The sequence below is a fragment of the Paramormyrops kingsleyae genome, chromosome 3 (genome assembly GCF_048594095.1).
Source record: "Paramormyrops kingsleyae isolate MSU_618 chromosome 3, PKINGS_0.4, whole genome shotgun sequence".
In the NCBI taxonomy this organism is placed as follows: Eukaryota; Metazoa; Chordata; class Actinopteri; order Osteoglossiformes; family Mormyridae; genus Paramormyrops; species Paramormyrops kingsleyae.
The window spans coordinates 24,731,829-24,752,489 of NC_132799.1; the positions used below are offsets into that span (position 1 = coordinate 24,731,829).

The 20,661-nt window shown below is 51.9% G+C and overlaps 1 protein-coding gene across 4 annotated transcripts; it reads left to right on the plus strand.

Annotated features, from left to right (window-relative positions):
- The first annotated feature begins 31 nt into the window (after nt 1-31).
- Nucleotides 32-20,316, plus strand: LOC111858644 (periphilin-1-like). Of its 4 annotated transcripts, XR_011989564.1 has the most exons (12): nt 32-212; nt 581-615; nt 2,531-2,618; nt 3,296-3,493; nt 4,641-4,708; nt 8,093-8,268; nt 8,751-8,786; nt 11,143-11,219; nt 12,128-12,238; nt 12,424-12,555; nt 13,672-13,793; nt 19,582-19,714. XR_011989564.1 is itself a non-coding variant. In XM_023840575.2 (11 exons), exons 1-11 carry the CDS (start codon nt 156-158, stop codon nt 19,762-19,764), a joined length of 1,161 nt encoding a protein of 386 aa, XP_023696343.1. In that variant the 5' UTR covers nt 32-155; the 3' UTR covers nt 19,765-20,316. The 4 variants fall into 4 exon arrangements, 3 of the variants coding, with proteins under 3 accessions (XP_023696343.1, XP_023696345.1, XP_023696344.1); XM_023840575.2 differs by lacking the exon at nt 13,672-13,793 and having other exon boundaries at nt 19,582-20,316; XM_023840577.2 differs by lacking the exon at nt 13,672-13,793 and having other exon boundaries at nt 2,554-2,618; nt 19,582-20,316.
- The last annotated feature ends 345 nt before the right edge of the window (nt 20,317-20,661 follow it).

The window sequence follows — 20,661 nt, forward strand, 5'->3', positions numbered from 1 at the left end:
CCAATAAATGCTTTCTATTCGTGCACCGGAAGTGGCTGCAAGATCGTCGTTTGCTCTCGTTTCTTTAGGTAATGTGGGGAAAGTTGTAGCTAGGTCTGCGGGAGCTATAGATCCCTAACTGGGACTTTAATGGATTTTTACGTTTGATTTGTTATATGGACATTAATAGTAATACATGTGTGCCGCTGACTAAAAGGCGAATGATAAAGCCGGTAAGTTTTTGGACGTATACTTAAGGGCATCTTGTGTGGCAGTATTGTGTTTGTTCGGCTCCAAAAGCGGACGTTTACGTACGAATCAGTCTTTTCTTACCGTGAATCATTAAAAAATATATTATTATATAATTAGCTTTACGATGCAGGTGGAAATGTGTTTCCATCTGTTTAGCCGACGGGTCTGATTAACGTCTGATGAGCCCACTCTTCTGTAGCTCAATGGTGTATCTAATCTTGTCTTTTAGCTCATAGTTATGTTTTGCTTTTGTGTCTTTAGCTAGATGAAAGTAAAAACTGTAAACGACCTAAACGACAGTGCTATTCCTTTGCAATTTAAATGACTTTTCTTTTTTTTTTTATTTCAGACTATCTGCCGGGCAGTTACAGTTATACAGAAGTAGTAAGTCTTTTTTACAACATTGATTATGATACCGCATTTAATTTATTTAACGGTCCATATATCCTTTTCATGGTGATCTGAAATGTGCTGTGCCAGGGAGTGTTTGCCCAACACAACTGCAATAATAATCAACATTTACCCAGAGCATGACACATTGATATATGCTACAGGAGCAGCATGTGTTCATCCAGACCAAAAAAAACAGCCTGAATTGGTTGTATGCACAACTCTCCTAAATAAGCGGTGGCCATTCTTATCTGCAAAAGGCCGGGGTGTTTGCAGGTTTTTGGATAATCTTCAGATCAGCTGTTCAGACCCAGGTGTGAGGACTCTTCAGCCAATCAGTCCTCTAATTAGTAATCTAATTAGGGAGTTGTAGGGAAGACCCACACACACAGCCGCCCTTTCTGGATAATATTGGCCACCCCTGACCTAAATGAAATCCTATGATTGTGATGCCTATTGCAGATGCTGTCAGTTGGGCTTAAACACAACAGCATGGGAAGAGCTGTAGAAATGAACCACAATTGTTCCTTCCATTCGAGCTCCTCAGACGTGTCTATTTGAGATTTATTGCCATGAACTGCAGAGGCCTGAACATTCTGGAAGTACTTTAATCACAATGTATGAAAAGGGGAAAATAACTGGCTCTCTGTGTCTCTATTCAGCATTGGGGATCTGGCTTGCTCTCCAGTCTGGTAATATTGGTTACTATGCCAGTGCAGTTCAGAGGGGCTTGGTGCTGGTGCCATTGGGTCTGCAGGGAGTTAGACTGGGACACCTGTCCGTTTGGGTGAACTCCACTCCTGTTCTGTACAGAAATCCCTGGAATGCCCTTAGACACGGCACTAAATGGCTGCTTTGCGGTTCAGTGCTGGGAGTGAGGGAGTTGTACCCATGTGCTCCGCTGTGCCTTTAAACGCTCTGAGGGCATCATTACCGGCTCATCACCACATAGGTGAGAAGGCGGATCTCACCGCCCTTGGGAGTTCTCTGACCGCCCCCCCCCCCAGAGCAGCGGGAGCCCACGTGCCACCCCCTCTGTCCTTTGTAGTAATTAATGAGAGGGGGGCTGAATTGAACCTTCAATTACCTTTTTAATTATGAACAAAGGAGCCATCTGTCTGTTCATTAGATGGCAAGGCCTATGAGAAGAATGTCGTTTCCAATCGCCTGGCAGACAAACGCTGGTCACGATGGTTAAGTGACTTGCAGGGTACATGATGTCGGCCATTCGGCTGGGACAGCGTCTCCCCACAGCATGCCTGCCTCGTCCTCACGTATCTCTAACCGGGCGATTTTGTTAAACTTCTGCCGCAGCCCAGTCCTCGCATTGCTGCTCATAAGATGAGAAGATAAAATGGAGCTTTATTTGTCCCCGTGGGGGGAAATTTTTGTCCAGCAGCACAGAAAGAAATGCATGACTGTATAGTACAGTATAGTAGAGTGTATAGTAGAAATAAATATGTATAGTAGAATCAGTAAGAAAATAAGTATAAAATATCAGATTTAAGAAAACTGGAAACAATGTACCACTGTGGTAAATACAATGCAAAATGCCTGTACTGCAAATGGAATATATACAAATTCAAAGTCTGTTCATAATACAGGTGCATTTAGATGAAGCAGCATTGTACTATTCATAACTATCATGGCTTAGCATTTCTGTCTGCAGTGAAATCTGCAGTCATGGCAATGTGGAAGGAGCACCTGTGCTGTTCAGTTTTGCGTTTGGGGGAGACGAGTCTCTGAGTGAATGTGCTCCTCATTTCCATGGTTGTTGAGGGGACTGTCTTCAGCGTGTCCAGCTGCAGGCCTTATTAATCAGCTGGTTCAGAATGATTAAAAAACACTGTGTAGCAGTTTACCGCTGTATTGCAGGCAGTGTATTGCATTAAACCCTGGGAAAATGTGGTTCTGACCCATTGCTTGTCACAGTGGCCTACCGGAGGGAGAGAGACATGCGGGGGATGTATGAGCCACAGTTTCATCCGGACCGTGGGGTGAGTTGCATTCTGTCTTTCTCTGTTGGGGGGCTCTGTTCCCCTGGTGGCTCCTGCTTTCTGCTTTAGCACACGTATGTCCGAGCGACATCCGCTGTGGAAGTGTGTAGGTGGATGGTTAATTACATTCCCCAGAGCCATGGGCATCTCTGACACTGCATCACTGGCTCTCTTCATTGTTTTTATTATAAATGCCTGACATTGGAGCCTGCAGGAAGGAGCGGCTGCGCAGAGGTGTTTATTCGGCTGCGCAGAGGTGTTTGTTCGCCTTCATTTGTGGGTTTTGCCAACAGAGCTAATCATAGCTTAACAGTCTGAGAGGGCATGTGAATTAATTAGTGCATGGCGTCTCTGTTTCTGGCGTTTCTGTGACGTGCTCAGCAGCCAGTACTTATTAAAATAGTTCCAACCCTAATCCCTGTCAGTGTGCTCAGATGTGCCCAGTATGAAATGGAGAGAATTGTGAGCTTTTGATTTATGCAGAAACTGTAAAGGACATGAGCAGCAGTGCTTGCTGTCTTAATTCCTGCTAAGTGAAGGTAAGTCGTTCTGTGTGTCGCTGTTCCCGTCAGATGAGCGACCTCTTTGACTGGCCCGTTTTAAGGTGGCCCGTTTTAAGGTGGCCCGTGAGTGGGACCGGCCCGTGGTCGTAACGGGTCTTTGATCTGGGCCTGCAGGGTCCCTACTTGCGGGATATGAGTGAGAGGAGACCCGGCTTCGGGAGACCGGATGAGGAGTATATCCGTGGCTTCGAATATGACAGTCCCCGCTACCCGAATGGGGCTCCACGGAGTTACCACAGCGACGACCAGCGCAGCTACTATGGTGAGAACAGCCACTTTGCCAGCGAGCGGAGGAGTGGCCCGCTGCGACGGGTACGTGCACCGCCGCCCGCTGACAGATACACGCAGACAGGAGTTCAGGCCGCCAGCGGGCCTGACTGTGTGTGTGGCCCATTGTGCCTCACCTGCCGATTGGCTACAAGGCAGGAAATGACATCATCTCTGCCGCTGTGTCTTACGAAGGAAATGCAGCAGATGCTGCCATGGTTCTGAGCATTGGCACCCCAATCTGGGTGCTGACATTTTAGCGCGGTGCTGTACCTGCCATGGTTACTTCCCCCTTGTTTATTCCCCGTCTTGTCACTATGGATGGATGGATGGATGGATGGATGGATGGATGCAGGAATGGCATGAAATTTCCAGACCCGGTCTTCTTGCCCAAGCATTCTGTCCATCTTCCTTGGGCTGTTAGCCTCTGTCAGAGAAATATAGTTTCTTCACAATACTTCTTAATAGTTCTTAGGTATTTTAAAGAGAAGATATTTCATGTAAGTTATCTCTACGTCATAACCAGTGCAAGACTCTAATTTACATACTTGTTTTACTTAAGTGTCTTAATGAGCCTGTAATCTGAACCTGCATCTGCAACAGTAGTTGGAGCTTAAACTAGTGTTTTACGATGTAGCCAAGCCCTAGCAGGCTAACCACTAACCACTAATGAGCATGTGTGTTCATACTGTGGTCATTGGTCATAGTGACTGGTGTATGCCGTCGCCGTTTTGTGGGCATTGATCACAATTACAATGCAGATCATATCAGTTTCCTGAAATCAATAGTGCTAGATAGTTTGTTTACATGGGTGTCCTGTTGCACACCACACAATATTCTAAGTGGGGTAACCCTTAAATTCTGCATGATGAGAATGGTATAATGCCATGCTGCTATATCTGGAATTCATAAATATGCAATTTTTTAACTGGATGCCATCCATCCATCCATCCATCCATCCAACTGCTTATCCTGATCAGGGTCATGGGATTGTTTTAGTTAAACCAAATTTTTGGTCTTGGTGAAACAACAAAATTGTTTGTAAAAATGTATTTTCAGCTTTCAGGTGGGTAATTCAGTGTCTTGTTTTTTATTCTTAATCATCAGTGATATCTTTACATTTTGTAGCTGTTGTAAGCCTCTTACCTAGAGGGACATGCGAACTGTGATGTGCATTTGTCGCCCCCTGCAGGAGGACACCTATCAGTACTACCGTGACGCCCGTGATGAGCTGCACGGGGCTCGGCAGCCGGAGTTCAGGTGAGGAGAAGTCTGCCACTCCTGCCCCCCCCCCCCCAGGGAAGCTTAATGGCGATATTTTACTGGGGGCGGGGTTGTGCGAGTGAAACTTATGCTACTTATGCCTGATAATCCCTGCTGAACTGACCCACTTTTGAAACAAATGCACATTCAAAATGTGTTTTTTTTTTTTCCCAAGTTGCTATAATTTTAGTTTTTGCTTTTTAAGAAGCATCTCGGTAACTGACACTGACCACGTCTTAATGTGAAGATGCATGCAGCAATACCCGGCAAGAAGGATGCTGCTGCTCTATTGATTTGTGGCTGTTTATTTTTAGGAATGGGAATAGTTATGCAATAACAAAAAATGATTTCCTACCTATAATACCACCGTCTGTTATGTGGTATTGTAATATTGAACCTGCAAATCTGTAACTGATTCTGGCACCCAACCTGACAGTGGGAAGGATGCTGCAGGTTCTTGTGCTGGCAGCAGAGGGCAGCAGTGCTCCTCACTCCAAAAGGCTGGCAGTGACCGTGAGCTTTGAAGGAGCCGTACTTTGTGTGTCGAATGCTGCTTCACATCCCGGGGCGTGTCTGCCTGCAGCGGGCCCTGCGTGATCGCCCCCCCCACCCCCGCAGCCTAGCGCCAGGCGTGCAGCTGTACCTGCTTAATATCCCCCCCTCACACGCGTCCTGCCCAGGCTCTGCTGGAAAAAATCTTTGCCGCTTTTGATCTCAGGGTTTTTATTTATGAAAGTGAAAAGCCCTCCTGGAAGATGTAAACACCGGCTTCCTGGGTACGCTTGAATTACACAGAGACGCGAGACTCCGAAACGGCCGGAGAGCGTGAGCTGTCCATCCCCCTCAGAGCCGGTTTCCGTTGCGATAGTCAGCTCTGTGAAGCTGCCCCCCCTGCCCCACAGCTAACCGTAATCTCGTTATCGGGGGCCTTGACTTGTCCCCAGCAGAGATTCCCCCCCGCAGTCGTATGGGGGATGTGGCCTGGGGGCATGGGGGGGTTGGAGATGGCCAGAGTGTGGTCAGGAGGTTGATGGCCTCTCCACAGCGGGACCCTCGTGAAGCTCTCACAGGAAGCCCCCCCCCCCCCACCATGGGGGCTGTAGGCGTGGCTCGAACCTCGTTCTGGGGCCACCCTGGCATGGGGCCCGGCGCGGAAGGCCTCGCCCAGGAGCCCTCAGGGACCCAAAGGAAGCCAAGGAGCCGGGGGCTGGGGGGTGGGGCAGGGGGGGTCAGCGAACCCGGGCTGCTCCTCTGTCCCTCTTGACCCCCATGCCATGCATTTTGGATAATAAGCCAAATGGGCGTCTTGCTGGGAGTAGGCCGTTTTGAAGTCCTTCCCTCCATAAGCATCAAAGTGCCCCCCCCCCCCCCCTTAATTGCCAGTAAAGCTCTCTTGCAGAGGGTCTTAAACCTGCTAATCTCGTCCTGCTTGGGTCCATCGGCTTTATACGTCCAATTATATATCACGTTTTCATGCGTGGATTGTTTTCTTTTGTTTGTTGATGCTGTCGGTTGAGGTGGGGCCTGACGCCGGGGGCCTAACGCACGCCGGGGGCCTAACGCACGCCGGGGGCCTAACGCACGCCGGGGGCCTAACGCACGCCGGGGGCCTAACGCACGCCGGGGGCCAGCGACCTGCGAGGCCTCTGTCCTGACATGCACAGTCCCCTAGGATATGGGTTTTTATCTCTTCTGCAGAGGGACTCTGTATACATATGATCCACTTTTGTTTAACTTGCCTTTTTCACCACTGACCTTGTAGCCTTTTGTGCCATAATGGCGCCTCCTCTGGACTGTTGCTGTAATTGCCTGTTCAGACATGTTTGCTAAGTAGGAGAAAGTCACCCTGTAAATACAAGGCCAGACGTCTTGGTGTTGCCTGATACCCCCCCCTCGCGGGACACCTGCGTCTCCTCCGAGGGGGAGACGACGGCTCGGGCCGGATTTCAGCCGATAAAACTGTACTTTCATATGTTTCAAGGGGGGAGTGAATCCGCTGGGTCACTTGGGGACTTTGTAACTGTTCCTGGGTGCTGATGTGTGCTTAGATACGGGCCGTGAGACATCCGATGGACAAGCCCGAGGTGGGCGCCCCCCTTTAAAAAGGCACATCCCCTTTAACCATTTTCATGATCTCCCCCAGCCCCACTCGCCTGTTTCTGGGCCTCCCTGGAATTCTTTTGAGCCAAGGTCACTGACAGTGAGTGGTCTGCAGGGCGGCGATACTGACACGCTAGAGGGAGCCGTGGTAATTTACTGTTCGAACAAATGGCACAGCAAGTCTCATACTTCAAACGGACCCAAAGCCATAAAAGTTTGCGAGGTCACGTTAAGCTGCCCCTTTGTTTGGGCCATGGGCCTGGGTCAGGCAGGGGTCATGCAGACCAGGTGCCTTTAATTACTTTATGCCCCCCCCCCCCCCCAGTGCTACGGCCCGTCGTATAATGGTGCATAATCGCTTTGGTAGGCATGGCGGCCCATGATGTTGCTGTTAGTGCCCTGCGTATTTCAGGTTGGGGTAGTAGATCGCTGGTGGTGTTTGGAGGGGGGGGGGGGGGTTGGCCTGGTGTTTGATGCTGGCCCCCCAGCCCTGTGTTCCACTGGATTTTTGGGTTTCAGGCCGGTATGTGAGTGTTAGACCCTCGGGCTGCTTGAGTCGGCGTCTAAAAAAATGCAGCCGTAAGTGACGTAGAGCGAGATGGGGGGTCGGGCCCTTGGCATGGGCGACCCCCCCCCCGCCATGGCGACCCTCGCCAATGATGTCAGTAGCCGCGTCTAATGTAAGGTCTGCCCGCTCCTATGTATTGATGAGATGCTGCTCTGTTCTCATTCCTGGCCACCCCCCGCCTCCCTTCCTGAGTAAGCTCCTCCCTCCCTCAGTGTGGCACCTTTCTCAAATGGGGGGGAGACACAGGAGTTTTTCGACGACTTTCGCCATTTTTAGGGGTCTCAGTTAACGCATTAATGCCTCTGTGTTAATCTCCTAGTTAACCACCTGCCGCCGCAGCGTGACGCTGGGCTCATAGCGCGCATCGGGTTTCAGGTCCCAGCAGTAAGGTGCACCCCCCCCCCCCCCGGCCTCATTTCCGCTTCGTCTTCTCTCTTCTTCCTTCTGAAACTGTAGGTGCCTGAAGTTGAGAGATCATTTGTGATGGATGCAGACAGACAGACACTTGTGGCAAGATACTAAAGCTGTCTGTCTGTCTGTCCGTCCATGCCTTTCTATGCCTGCCTCTGTTTTTCTCTCTGTCCCTTCTGTCTCTGTCTCTCTCTCTCTCTGTCTCTCTCTCTGTCTCTGTGCTTCTCTCCCTCTCACAGTTCAGCATTAGGCCTCCAATAGCTCACCTCCTAACACCCCCTTCCGCATTTTACCCTCTCCAGGGATCACCGGGACGGCCTCAGGAGGAAAACCATGTTCCCCCCTCAGCGTGAGCGCTCCCCCTTCAGGAAGGATGTGCCGCACTCCCCCCACAGCCGCTCCGGCTCCAGCTTGAGCAGCAGGAGCTACTCCCCCGAGAGGAGTAAAAGCTACTCCTACCAGACCCAACAGCGGAAGAGTAGGTGTCTCCGCCTCTGGGGGCCTCCCTCCGGCCCCGTGTGTCATCGTCGGAGTAGGAGCCTTTTCTCTAGGCTGTGCTTAACTCCTGCGCTCCTCCTCAGCGGTGTTAAACACCCTCTCTGCTCCTTCGACCTGATCGGCCTTCCAGCTTCTGCTTCTGGCTCTAAATGTGAACCTTTATTTCTGTGCTCACAGAAAGTGTGCGAGTTTTTCCACTACCCACACTGTTTCCGGTGTGGTGCATCTTGGGAATTGGGGTCCAGAGACTGCCCGCATGAGCCAATGTGCAAACAGGGAGAGCAAGTCTACATTGTTCTGTGCGCCTGAGTTTTATTGGCTGAATGTCGTGGTCAGGCTTTGTGGGAGTTTAAGGTTTTAGTTCATAGCAGGGAACAGCAGTAGCACAAAATCAGCCTGTGCGTCTGCGGTTTAATCACTGCATAATTAGCCCTATTTAAGCTTTTCTTATCTACCCCCCAGGACATGAGGAGTCCTATAACCAGGCCCGAGAGCTGGGTAAGTCATCTCCCATGGGCCGACTGAGTCAGCGTGGTGCTGATGCAGGGTCTTCTGCAGAGCCGTGTTATGTCCGTGGTCCGACGGGGGTACCCCCCCGGACAGCCGTCCAGATCCCGTCTCCTTCCGTCAGAGGTTGGTCCCAGTGACCCCCCTAAAACAGGAGCTCAGAGCAGGCTGCCGCTGGACGTAATTAAGGCCAGCAGCCGGGGCCATCTGTTTTGTGGACGAGGTGTGTATTTAACGAGGGTGTTGGGTTCGTTGGGACTTGTTAAGAATGGCCAATGGCCTGGGTGATTAGAGGTGACTTAGGGCTCTTCCTGTGTCCCTTCTGGGGGCCAGATGTTCCCAGGACAGCGTGATCCTCTTCATATATTCATGCAAAAAAATGGAGAAAACATTTAATTTTCAGACACTGTTGCACTTTCCTTTGGAGTGTAGAGAGGCTTAGGACTTTTTGTTGCTCCTCTACGCTCCCAGCGCCCCCCCCCAGCCCTCGCTGCGCCTCCCGCTCCTAGCACCCCCCCCAGCCCTCGCTGCGCCTCCTGCTCCCAGCGCCCCCCCCCCCCAGCCCTCTGCACCGCCTGCATATGTTCGCTTAGTGTGTGTTTGGTGCTGAGCCGAAGGGTGTGAGCACGCAGGGGCGAACGGTCAGCCCTGAATGTCCCGGCTTGTTTGAAGATGCAGTAAAAGCACCCAGCCCCAGCACGTCTGGCATATGAATTAAGCAGCACTTCAAAGTGCGTGAGATGTGTCCTCTCGGGTCGTGGGGAACAGATGCTGGGGTGCCCAGGGGGCTTCCCCAGAGAGATGGATCGAGGTGGTTATGGGGGGGGTCGGCTCGGGTTTTTAGGGCTCAGTTGGGTGTGACTGGTCTTTGCCCAGCCCAGTAATGGCTGTGATTCCTCATCTTACCTGTGATGGGGGGAGGGGTCCCAGTGAGATGGACATGGGGGTATCTGATGTTGGCCTGTCACATGGCTGGCTTCACCCCCCCCTCCCCCCCAAGAAAGACGGCAGAGAGGCAAACTGCCAAGCCCCCCCCCCCCCCCCCATAACACCAGGAAAACTCATCCTCCTGCCGGCCATCTGTCGGTCCACAGCGCCTCCGCCAGGCGCTCAACGGGAACACTCTCAATTGATTGATTTCCCCCTCTTCCTTGTGTTAATTACTTAATTACTAGATTAGCGATAGATCATCCTAATGAGCCTGTGCCCGTTCTGGCTGTCAGCGGCCTCCCATGAAGCAGCTCCTCAGGCCGTCGCTGCCCTCAGACCTTCGCGGATGTTTTAGGCCGTCTGCCATCAGGCAGTTTGGTGCTGGATGTCCGTGTTGTACCAAACGTGCAGTTTATGGCTGTGACCAGACTGGGGCAGCGTTTTCCAGCCCAGCAGAGCATGGATGGTCCAGTGCCTTTGGGCGGGATCTCTGCTCCGAGAGAGAGCTGTCCTCAGTCAGGAGCCATTCTCGGCCCCTCGGAGGTACGGGCCCCTCCAGCAGCCACTGCACCCACATGGGGGGGGAGCAGCTCCAAATGGCGTGAATCCGCGTGCATGAGGAGTGCCCGTTCTGTGTGGGTGGTGAACAGAGTTGTGTTTGGGGGGGGGGGGGGGGTGTGTCTCACCGCTCTCTTCTAGCTGTTTCGACGGTCATTCGGAAAGACCCCCCATTCCTGTCTTCATCAAAGCAGTCCGATGTATTCCTTGACCCCCCCCCAGACAGCGTGAGGCTGCAGGATCCCTAACGACTCTCTCTCTGTGTGTGTCTGTGTGTGTGTGTGTGTGTGTGACGTGATCAGTTCTCAGGCTGCCGTGAGTCATGAGTTTAATTGGCCCTTTGCTTTTTGCTGTGGTGGTTGGGGGGGGGGGGGGGGGGTTCTGTTTGATTTGGGGAAAGTGACGTAAGCTTTAATGTCATCATCCCCTGCAGGGACCCTGCGGCTGCCGCCCCCCCAGAAAGCTATGTTTCCGCCATCTTTCGATCATGTCAGACAGACTTCAGCCTGTTTCTGTCTTGGTTTGGTGAGAGGATCCAGGCCTCCTTTGTTGTTCTTCCGGCCCGCTGTCCCGTGCCCGGTCCTCGTTTTCTCTGGCTCCCCTCTGCCCCCATGAGATCCCTAAATAAAGTGGGTGCGGGTCCCCCGCATTCTCTTCCCTGTGCACCTGGTCGCTTATGCGGCACTAAATAAACAGCCTTCCGTCTGCCTAGGATACTCTGCCGAAGGTGGCGCCCCCTGTTGGCTGGTGTCAGCTGGGTGCGCTCGCCCTTTAGCAGTCACAAGCAGTAGCGCGTTGGTTCCTCATGCATGTGCTGTCCTGGCGTGACCTGTGTGTCCTGCCTTCTCTTCCTCCGCAGATAAAGAGCGCCCCCTGGCTTACCCCGTGAACACCTCCCGCGACGGCTCTCCACAGAGCTCCTGCTCCGCCCCCAAGGTGGGCTGCCACTCTTCAAGGCCAATCTACTTCCTCGTGTCAGGTCACATGACTTAACTGAACATCGCAGTAGGCACACATGAGAGGATGCGATGAGAGAAAGAAAATTAAATTAGATATTTTTTTAAAATAAGCCTTCAGTTTAGTCACACCCTCATTGATGACCCCTCCTGGGCCACAATACTCCAATTTGAATAAAATATGGAATCTGTGAGTGACATTTTGTTGGGGTGTACAGTTATTTGTGCCTATTCATAGTATATCCATGAATCTCCTCATTGTCCCTGGTGAGCTGCTAGCCACTTTACTGATTCTGAAATGCAGTTGGCACGCTTGGCAGTGATGCAGTTGGCACGCTTGGCAGTGATGCAGTTGGCACGCCTGCAGAACCCCTCCAAGTTTTCCTTCCCTGTGAATTAATGCTCCTTTGCCTTGAATGAATTGCCAAGTGCATCACTGCAATGTGCAGCGTTTTATACTTGCTATCTCATAAACCGAGTAACTGTTGCTCCCCCACTTGAAGTCTAGCCCTGCTTGTAGCTTACATTAGTTACGCACTTATGCCAGTGGGACAGTGATGATGGAAACGTCAATATGAATGAAAGAGTTGACTTTCACAAAGTCGCTCATTTAAGGTGACATCTGCAGTCGCTGTCTGACTGATGAAAGCTTGGTAAACCTGCAAATAAGCAAGCTCGTGATATCAGTTTGCTAGCTAGCAGTGGGAGGTAGCTAAGGAAGTTGGGTCATGTTCCAGGCTAATAAAACAATATAATGTTAGTAAAATTTCTAATTTTAGCCACACATGTTTGGGACTGCATTGCTCTGTAAGAGACCGGGAAGCTTTAGTTTGAGGTGGTATATTAGAGAGAGTAAGCATGTCACTGTCCTCCTGTCTCTGCGTCCAGGTCGGCTCGGACAAGGCCGGCAGGGCCCCCGAGGCGTCCTCTGTGGGGCCCCCCCCTGAGAAGGCCGAGCAGCCCCTGGAGCCTGACGGCACTGAGCCCCACGCCGAATTTGTGAGTGTTTTTAGCCTGAAGGTCACCTTACATCGTCACATAATCATCATCATCACTAAGCCGCAGAGATGCCTACTGTCTGTGCCCTCCGGCCTCCGTCACCGACCTGCGGGCAGCGCCTGCTTTGTTGGCCGTCTTCGGGCCAGCGGGTCGGGTCCATGAGCGGGTTCTGTTCTGTTCCTCAGGAGGACGAGCGGCTGCCGGAGGGAGAACAGAATGAGGCTCTGGTCGGGAAGGACACCATCACGGCTGCAAGCAGCAACTACGCAGAGCGCCGCAGTGAGGCCATCGCTGCCAAAGCGCGGGAGATCGAGAAGGTGGGGGGGTACATAGGTACTGAGAGAGAGAGCGGGGTGGGGGGGGTCTGTGCAGCGCGGTGGGAACACACGTCAGCTTCAGTGTGTGGAGGAAATCCTCCATCAGTCTCTCTGCCTCTGTCTGCCTCCCTCTCTCTCCCCCTTTGTCTCCCTCAGTCATTCCCTCTCCCTTCTGGCTGTCTTGTCACTTGTGTGGGTGGGCAGCCGGATGGGCCCACTGGGGACAGCCAGCAGCTCTGGATGACCTTGGCTGGGACCGAGCATGTGTGCTGAGCAGGCAGGGGGCTCCGCCTCCTGGCTCAGTCCCGCTGGGTCTCTCCTCTTTGAGGGTTTGGTACAGTTTATGGGCATGTGCGTCTAACTGTCCTGCCGCACCCGTGACCCCCAAAAGAGCAAGGTTCTGTGCTTCCTTCCCCTGGCACAGGTGGGGGTCCTGTCTGGGCCAGCCAGGGACGCTCCCCCTCCTGCTCCAGCATATCGCCCCACATGAGTGCTGGGATGTTTGGGTTTCGCAGACTCTGACTCTAATGAAGTGGCAAAGATCCTCCAGTCTCCATCAGTGCATGGGCCACTCTGGTCTGCTCCGTCTGCCCGGGCCGGAAGCGTAACCCGGCCGGCCCTAGGCCCAGGGCCACATCTTTGTTTTTTGTGCCTTTGGACTCACTCCGTTGGTTCATGTATGATGCCTGTTCTTGGATTCAGCTCCGGGATTGGGGCTGGGGTGAAGATTAGGGTTAGGCTTCAATTATGTACACAGTGTTTTCCTATCCGGTCCTTGGGTGGCCACAGACGGACTGTCTGGCAGGGAGCAAAAACATGGACTGTCTGGCAGGGAGCAAAAACATGGACTGTCTGGCAGGGAGCAAAAACATGGACTGTCTGGCAGGGAGCAAAAACATGGACTGTCTGGCAGGGAGCAAAAACATGGACTGTCTGGCAGGGAGCAAAAACATGGACTGTCTGGGGGTCCCCAAAGACCAGGTTGGGAAACACTGATTTATACATTACCCAGTTAGATTCTGTTTCTGAAATGGATTCGCTTACTAACCTTTAACAGTTTGGCTAAATTTAGGATATGCAAATATTTGTGCCCTTAGTCTGTGGATGTGTCTTCAGGAATGCGACAAAGTGGCAAACTAGCTGAGCTGAGCTGGGTCCAGCCACGTGGCAGGGGCAGCGGTCCCCCGAGGGCGGCGCCCCCATCAGACGCACCCTACCAGCACCGCCTCTTGACACAGGCAAGCAGCATGAAAAGTGCTGGGTCATAAACATCAAATAGGTGTTCCTCAGGGCCCTTCTTTGGCCCTGTCTGACTCGGCAGGTCCCAAAGCCAAATACAGATTATTAGGGGTTTTAGGGGTAACGGCAACATCAAAGGCAAATGTTTTACAGCCTTTGTGGGGGTGGGGGGGGGGGGGTGCCATGGACCTTTCTCGGCTTTCAATATCTGCAGTCGTTTGGAGTTCAGAAAAAAGAAATGGTAAACTGTAAAAGCTGAAGCAGGGTGGAATTGTTATTAATGGAGCTAACATGGAGACTGTTCATGGAGTGGAGTCCAGCTCCGCAGGTACGGGTGCTGTGCCTGCGCTTGGAAGGTTGCTGCTTCAATCCCCTGTGTCTGCAGAGTAAGGCCCATAACCGCTAACTGCTACTTCCTGCCTTAAACGTGTCACCGTTCGGATAAGAGCACCTGTGCAATTCAGGCTCTGGCAGGGCATTCTCTGCCTTGGTGTGGTTATCAGAACCAGAACCTGGCGTTCTCTGTGAATCGGGTCTAACAGAGGCACATTTGGGCGGGACACCCTGAACAGCCAAAACCACATCCCGCCTTAAACATCGGGCCGACGTCTTTGTGGGGACCTTGGACGTGGGCCCCTCTTTTTGGTTTCCCAAACCTTCCCAGTATCCATCCGTCGTTCCACGCGATGCGGGTGATATGATCACGTTTGCTGTCACACGCGTGACAGGGGCTGCATTCACTCACACGCACCTCCACTTAATATGTTCTGCTAATGGCACAGAAACCGCAGTAAATCATCCTTTATTACACCGGCAAAAGGGCTCTGATTTACGGGGCTTTGAGGCTTCACCAAAGCCGATGGGGCAAAGGACACAGATCTTGTTAAGTTTCCCAACTTTAATGACTGTGATGCCTTAATGTCTGTCTGTTTGTAGGTGAACCTGTTTGTACTTTGCCAGTTTCTGATTGTCAGTTTGTGAAATATTTTATCCTGGATGTTCAATGTAAGCTACGTGATTTTCTGAATCCATGGTGCCTCATGTTTGTCCCGTTTGTGGGATCGTCGCAAAGAACGGCCTGGCTTTTATGGTTTCCATCTAGTAATGAATGCTGACTTGTTCCTCATGAGTCAGGACGAGGAGTAAATGAACTTTCTATAATTAGCGTGTGGTCGTTAAACCCTCAGCCTTTACGAGCCTTTTTTTTTTTTTTTTTTGCCTTCTGATGTTAATTCCTTACTGTGTTCTGACAAACCTATGCGACTCCAAAGCTTCAGAAACCGGTGATTAATTCTCAGTTTTAAAATGAGGGCTTTAGCCTGGAATTTTGGGGGGGGGGGGGGTGTCAAAAAGTTCTGAATGAGCCAAATGGTACATCATTGATTTCTAAGTGCTTTATTTTTAGTTTTTCATACTAATGAACACCACGGGAAAGTACAAAGCAAGGTGACCACGCATGTAAATACGGGACATTAAGTCTCTGAATCCGTGATTAAACCTGTTTGCTGATTCTGTATTTCTGCCGCTGCAGTGTGGAGGGGCTTGGCGAAGGGCAAGGGCCCTTATTGAGGTTAGGCTGCTTTATTTGCTGCTTCCGAATGTCCGACAGTCACTTTAGTCATGCAGGAGAGCGTCCTGTCCGCAGTCATCCTCTCTGCTTGTCGGCTTGGTTCTGGTTACATTTACAAACCCAATGAACTGCCTAATGATTGGAGTCCATCGAGTACTACAGCTATTCACTCTTATAATACACATCTGGGACCATTATACTTCATTAGTAACATAGTAGTTCATTCAAAGTATGACGACCTTGGTGTACTCTCCCTCTGCACTGCGCCCCGTCCTGTTCCTCTGCGCCCCGTCCCGACACGCCCTGCTTGTGGCTTGTGTTCTTTCTGTGGTCCGTATGTCCATGTTCTATGGTGTGGTTGAGAAAGACCCGGAATCCTGAAAGAGGCTGGCCTGTATTTGGAGTGGCCTCTTACTTTGTGTCTGAGCGGTGATGTTTGTGGCTCATCCCCCCCCCCCCCCCAGCCCGCCCATCCATGTGAGAGGCCAGCTGCTGAAGGGCTTGGGGGGTACATATGTATTTTTTTACAGCCTTTTGGACTGCTATTAAGCTAGAGCTCCATGTCCGTACAATTACAAAGCCCCCCCCCCACATGCTGGCAGGCCCTCTTGTGTGGCCCCAGTATCAGGCCTTGGGATCACCACCTCGATCCCGTGAGGGGGACTGACTTGCACTGAACAAAGCAGCAGACTGAAAGGTTAGTCTCACCCTTCCTGTTTTGGAGAGTTACTGGCGGGGATGTGGGTTCTGAAAGGGTGCGCCATTCCCCCCCCCCCCTACTTCCCCCCCCACCACGGTCCAGCCCAGATCGGCTCAGGGGGGCAGCTTCCGTCCACTTTGACGTTCTTTGTGTCCAAGAATGTCACAGGATTCCATGTGACGCAGACGCGGATCACCGTGGCACCTTACTTCCCTGGAATGAAACGGGGATGAGGTGGATGTTCTAATCTGGAATTCCTCTGCTGTGGAGAGCACACAGCATTTCTGGGGGTGAGGGGGGTTCCCTGAAACCTTTGGCCAGTTGCATAAACATTTCTTTTCTATTCAATTAACGGTCCCACATTATAAGTAGGAAGAAAAAACATTTACTTTAGACCAACATAAACCTCTTAATATGCTCCTAAATGAGCTCTGACCTTCCAAACAGAAACGGATTATGTTTCAGATGAGTGGTCGCTTTCCGGAGGGGGGAGGTCCCTGGAAGCGGCTCCCGTGGAAGCGGCTCCCTCCGGTGTGTGTGGGTGGGGTCCTGGCACATTTGGCTATGTGCTCTGTGCTCTGCTCTCCGGTGAAGGTCCTCGCAGGCCACGTGAAATCGTGCGGCTATTCTGGAGCCAATCAGAGGGCCCTGTTCCAGTGAGACAGGAACGTTCTGTCAGCCGCAGGCATCTGCACACGTTTGCTTAATATGTGAAACTTTTGAATCATATCGCTTCGACGGAATCTCACAAAGGCACTCCAGATGTTCAGACGTTCTGGAGGACATTTTATACTCATCCCACAACACGCCCTGGAAGGTTCTGCAGAGCTCTGCTGTGATTCACGGGGCCCAGTTGGCCTTTTTATTAAGACCCCAGGGGCCACAGGCGCTGACTTCCTGTATCTGTTGGGTCTTATTCCCTTCCGCGACCTTTTCTAAATGTTCTCCCCAGTCGACTCCCCTCCGAGCCCTTGGGTCCATTTGCATGTGACGTGTTCTTGTGTGGTGGGGCAGGCATTCGATAAGGATGACTAAAGGGGGAGTTAAATTAGGGGTCTTTTCCTCCTTGGATAGAAGGTGCCATGAAGGTGTGATGGAGTTTGGGGTGCCACCCCCAGCCCCCCCTCCCCCGATGTGAGGAGGTCGTCTCTGAACCCGCAGCTGGACAATCATAGGCCTCGCTGTGAGATCCTCTCCCCGTCCTAATTACCGCTGCAAGCTGTAGCTTGTTTGGCCCTGGACGCTGGGGGCCCACTACGGGATGTTGGGGGGGGGGGGGGGGGCGGGGGCCCAAGACACATCCTATCTGCAGGTGCTGCAGTTTGCCCAATCTGGCTTTCATTAGTGGCTTTGGTGGGGTGGGGGTTTGTGCCGGTGGCCTGTCCCTGCAGCTTGTACCTACTAACCGGCGTCGAGTGATTTCTCTCCCACGGCGCTTGTCAGCATCAAACCAGAGATGGGGGGGTACAGCAGTGCGGGGGGACACTGGGCTCCGGCCCTGATCAGCGCCTCTGCTGCAGTTCCTCTGAAGTATTTCAGTCCCCTCCCCCCCCCCCCCCCGTCCTGTCCACTCAGTTTCTGTCTCTGCCCCCGACCTCTTCCTCTCGTGTGTGTATATACGTCTACCCGTTCTTGGTTTTGTTGTGTTATAACTTATCGGTGTATAAACCAGGTCCTGAGGCTACTGCCACTGCTTCCCTGTTATTAGTCTTTCTGACTATACAATGTTTTACCCATTCGTTGTATTTTGGCTGGGGGGTGAATTTGGCTTCACCTTGACGTCACCCATGAGCGCTGCCTAGCCCAGCAGCAGAATGGGTCAGATCTCCCCAGCCTCTTGCGTGGATTATTTCCCACCCCCTAGGTGACCACTGTTGGAGAGGGTGGGGGGTTCATCCTTGACCCCCTGCCGATCACCGGGCAAAGTGCCTGAACTAGGGCCCCCCCCCCCCCCCCCCCACCAAGATGTGCAGGATATCCGGGGTAGCTTGTTTACACTTTGTCTCCTGCACTTCCCGTTCTCCCTCCTCCGGGGCAGGACTCCGCAGTGCGTATGGAAACCCAAACAGCCTGGTGTGACGCGTAACCTGCCTTGCGGTCCTGACACCCTGACTTCTCGCTCCCCGAGACTCGGGCGACGTGGAAATCCAGCCTGTGCTTTACTTTAGAAAGTATGAAATGGTTCCGCAGCAGCTGAAACGCACGCAGCGCGTGATTATGGATGTGAACCACCCAGCGATTCATGCTGTAAGTTCGGCCTGATTGCTTTTCCCTGCCGCCTTAGAGCTGGGATTTTCTGTGCCTGGGCAGCTAATCTAGAGGTCCTGCTGCTCTCGCCGGGGGTGACGTGAACCGCAGGAGTGTGGTCTGGCCCACAGCAGTGATCAAACGGAGCTCTTCAGTCCCCGTAGGTGATAAACTGGCCCCAGACTCGCACCTGGGGCGCTGCCTACCTTTTAAAGAGCGTTGCAGCTGCAATTGGCCTTGAGGTTTGGTGTGAAGAGGCCCGTGGGCACTTTGCATGTTTTAACACCGTCCTGCTTTGTCCTCACACACCTGCTGCGCACCCGGCTGCCATTAAGTCCCCTGTTACTGGGCGAAAATGCGCGGTGGGAAGTTCTTCCAGAGGACACCATGAGGCCATGTTGACCCCAGGGCCCTAAAAGCAGGGCGGGGCCCAAGTCTGTGCTCACCCTGCAATGTGGGAGGATCAGACCTTGCAGGGTGTTCTGTCCACCTCCTGAAACCCACCGCGCCCGAAGGGCTTTGAGGACGTGGACGCGACCCACCGCCTGCCACTCCCATCTTCACGTCCGGCCACAGTCCGTGTTTATTTTCTTCAGACCCCAGCGTCTAAAAATGGGAACCGGGCACAGAGCATGGGCAGCAGCTGTGAGCCAATCATTTATTTATGCATGCGTGTTCCCCGAAGTGCTGCGATGCCTGTCCCCAAAAGAGGATATGCCCCGTCTCTCAGAGTGGGATTGCCAGCTGTGTGACTGGAACGAGGGCATCCTTGATGGGTTAGGGTGTTTTGGGGGGTGGGTTAGCAGGTCACGGCCCTGGAGAAGGATGTAGTGACGATACTTCAGTGGCTCCAGTGTTGTCTGCACACTGCTGATACCAGCCACCGTTATTTGGGCATTTGGTTTAAGTGTCAGGAAGAGCAGCGCAAACAGGACATGGCACAGATGGTCTGGAGGAAACATGCTGTTTAATGTGAATGAGAGGTAGATGGAGCTGGGTAACACCTCATGATCTTCTGTGTCTGGATGCAGAGGTCACGGCGTCCCCACTGCCGAGAGCTTCTGTGCTGTATGGAGCTGCATCCACAGGGCGTTTCGTTTTAAATAACTCCTCAGGTTCACTCCACCGTTACGCCTCAGTAACTCTTGCAAGTCCATGGGTTAGTCCTTGTGAATGTGGCCGATGCTAGGCTCCCTGAAGTGTGTCTCGCAGCACCTGGCGAAGGAGACGTCCCTCTGACCAGTGGATTTCGGCTATCCTCACTTCGCAGGTTTACAGGCAGGACTGTGAGACCTTTGGTATGGTGGTGAAGATGCTGGTGGCCAAAGAGCCCAGCCTGGAGAAGCAGCTGCAGAACCCACTGAAGGAGAACCTCTGCGAGATCCGCGAGCGATGCTTAGAGGACCTCAAGCATTTCATCTTCGAGCTGGATGAAGCAGTGCTGCGGTCGTAGATGTATCCTCGGCACCCCCCCAGAGCCATCAAAACGCCCCCCCCCCCCTTTGGGTTTGTAGGAAACATGGCCTGCAGCTGGCCAACACATGTCTGCTCTGTGGATTTATTTTTATAAACGGCCTTCAGACTTTTATGTTCACATATTACTCATCGTGCTCCAGTCTGCATTGGGATTCTGTTCTCTGTATGTGTGGCATATTCATTTAATCTCATTCGTTTCCCGTTAATCTCTGTATGTTTTGTACAAAATGCTCATAAATGTTCATTTATTTTTTCTGCATGTTTCCTTTGCAAGTGTGGTTCCCTTAAGACCACTGTCCACTTTCTATGTAAGTTTTTTAATCTTGTGATGAAAATTAAAAAAGGCTGTCCTGGAATTTTCTTGTTGATTGCAGTAGGGTTTTCTCCGACCCTGGTCCTGGAGAGCCAATATCCAGAATGTTGTCTTGGTATTTGCTAGGTAGGACAGAAAACCTACTGGACAGTAGCTCTCCAGGACTGGAGTTGGAGACCCCTGCAGTAGGGGGAATAAACCTCTTTTTATAAGCTGCGTAAGTAATATTTTCTTAAAGATTGTGTTCAGTACACCCTGACCGTCCTCTGTATCCACCTGTTGTTGCTCTTTAGGTACACACCACGTTCACACTCAACACAACTTTGATACAGGGAGCTTGTATAACTTGTACTATCCTTTTCATATTAGTTTTGTCTGCGAATCGAGTATGAAAAGCTGTCCATCATTATGAGGTTATTTTCTACCGTCTCAAAACCAATACTTCTCCCTGTTGAGCTTCTGAATGTGTCTTCTGCAGGTCAGTCAGCTAATGCCCTGTCTGACATTGATCAAACACCAGATTTATTATTCATTACAGAGTCAGTGACGGGGATGATTCCG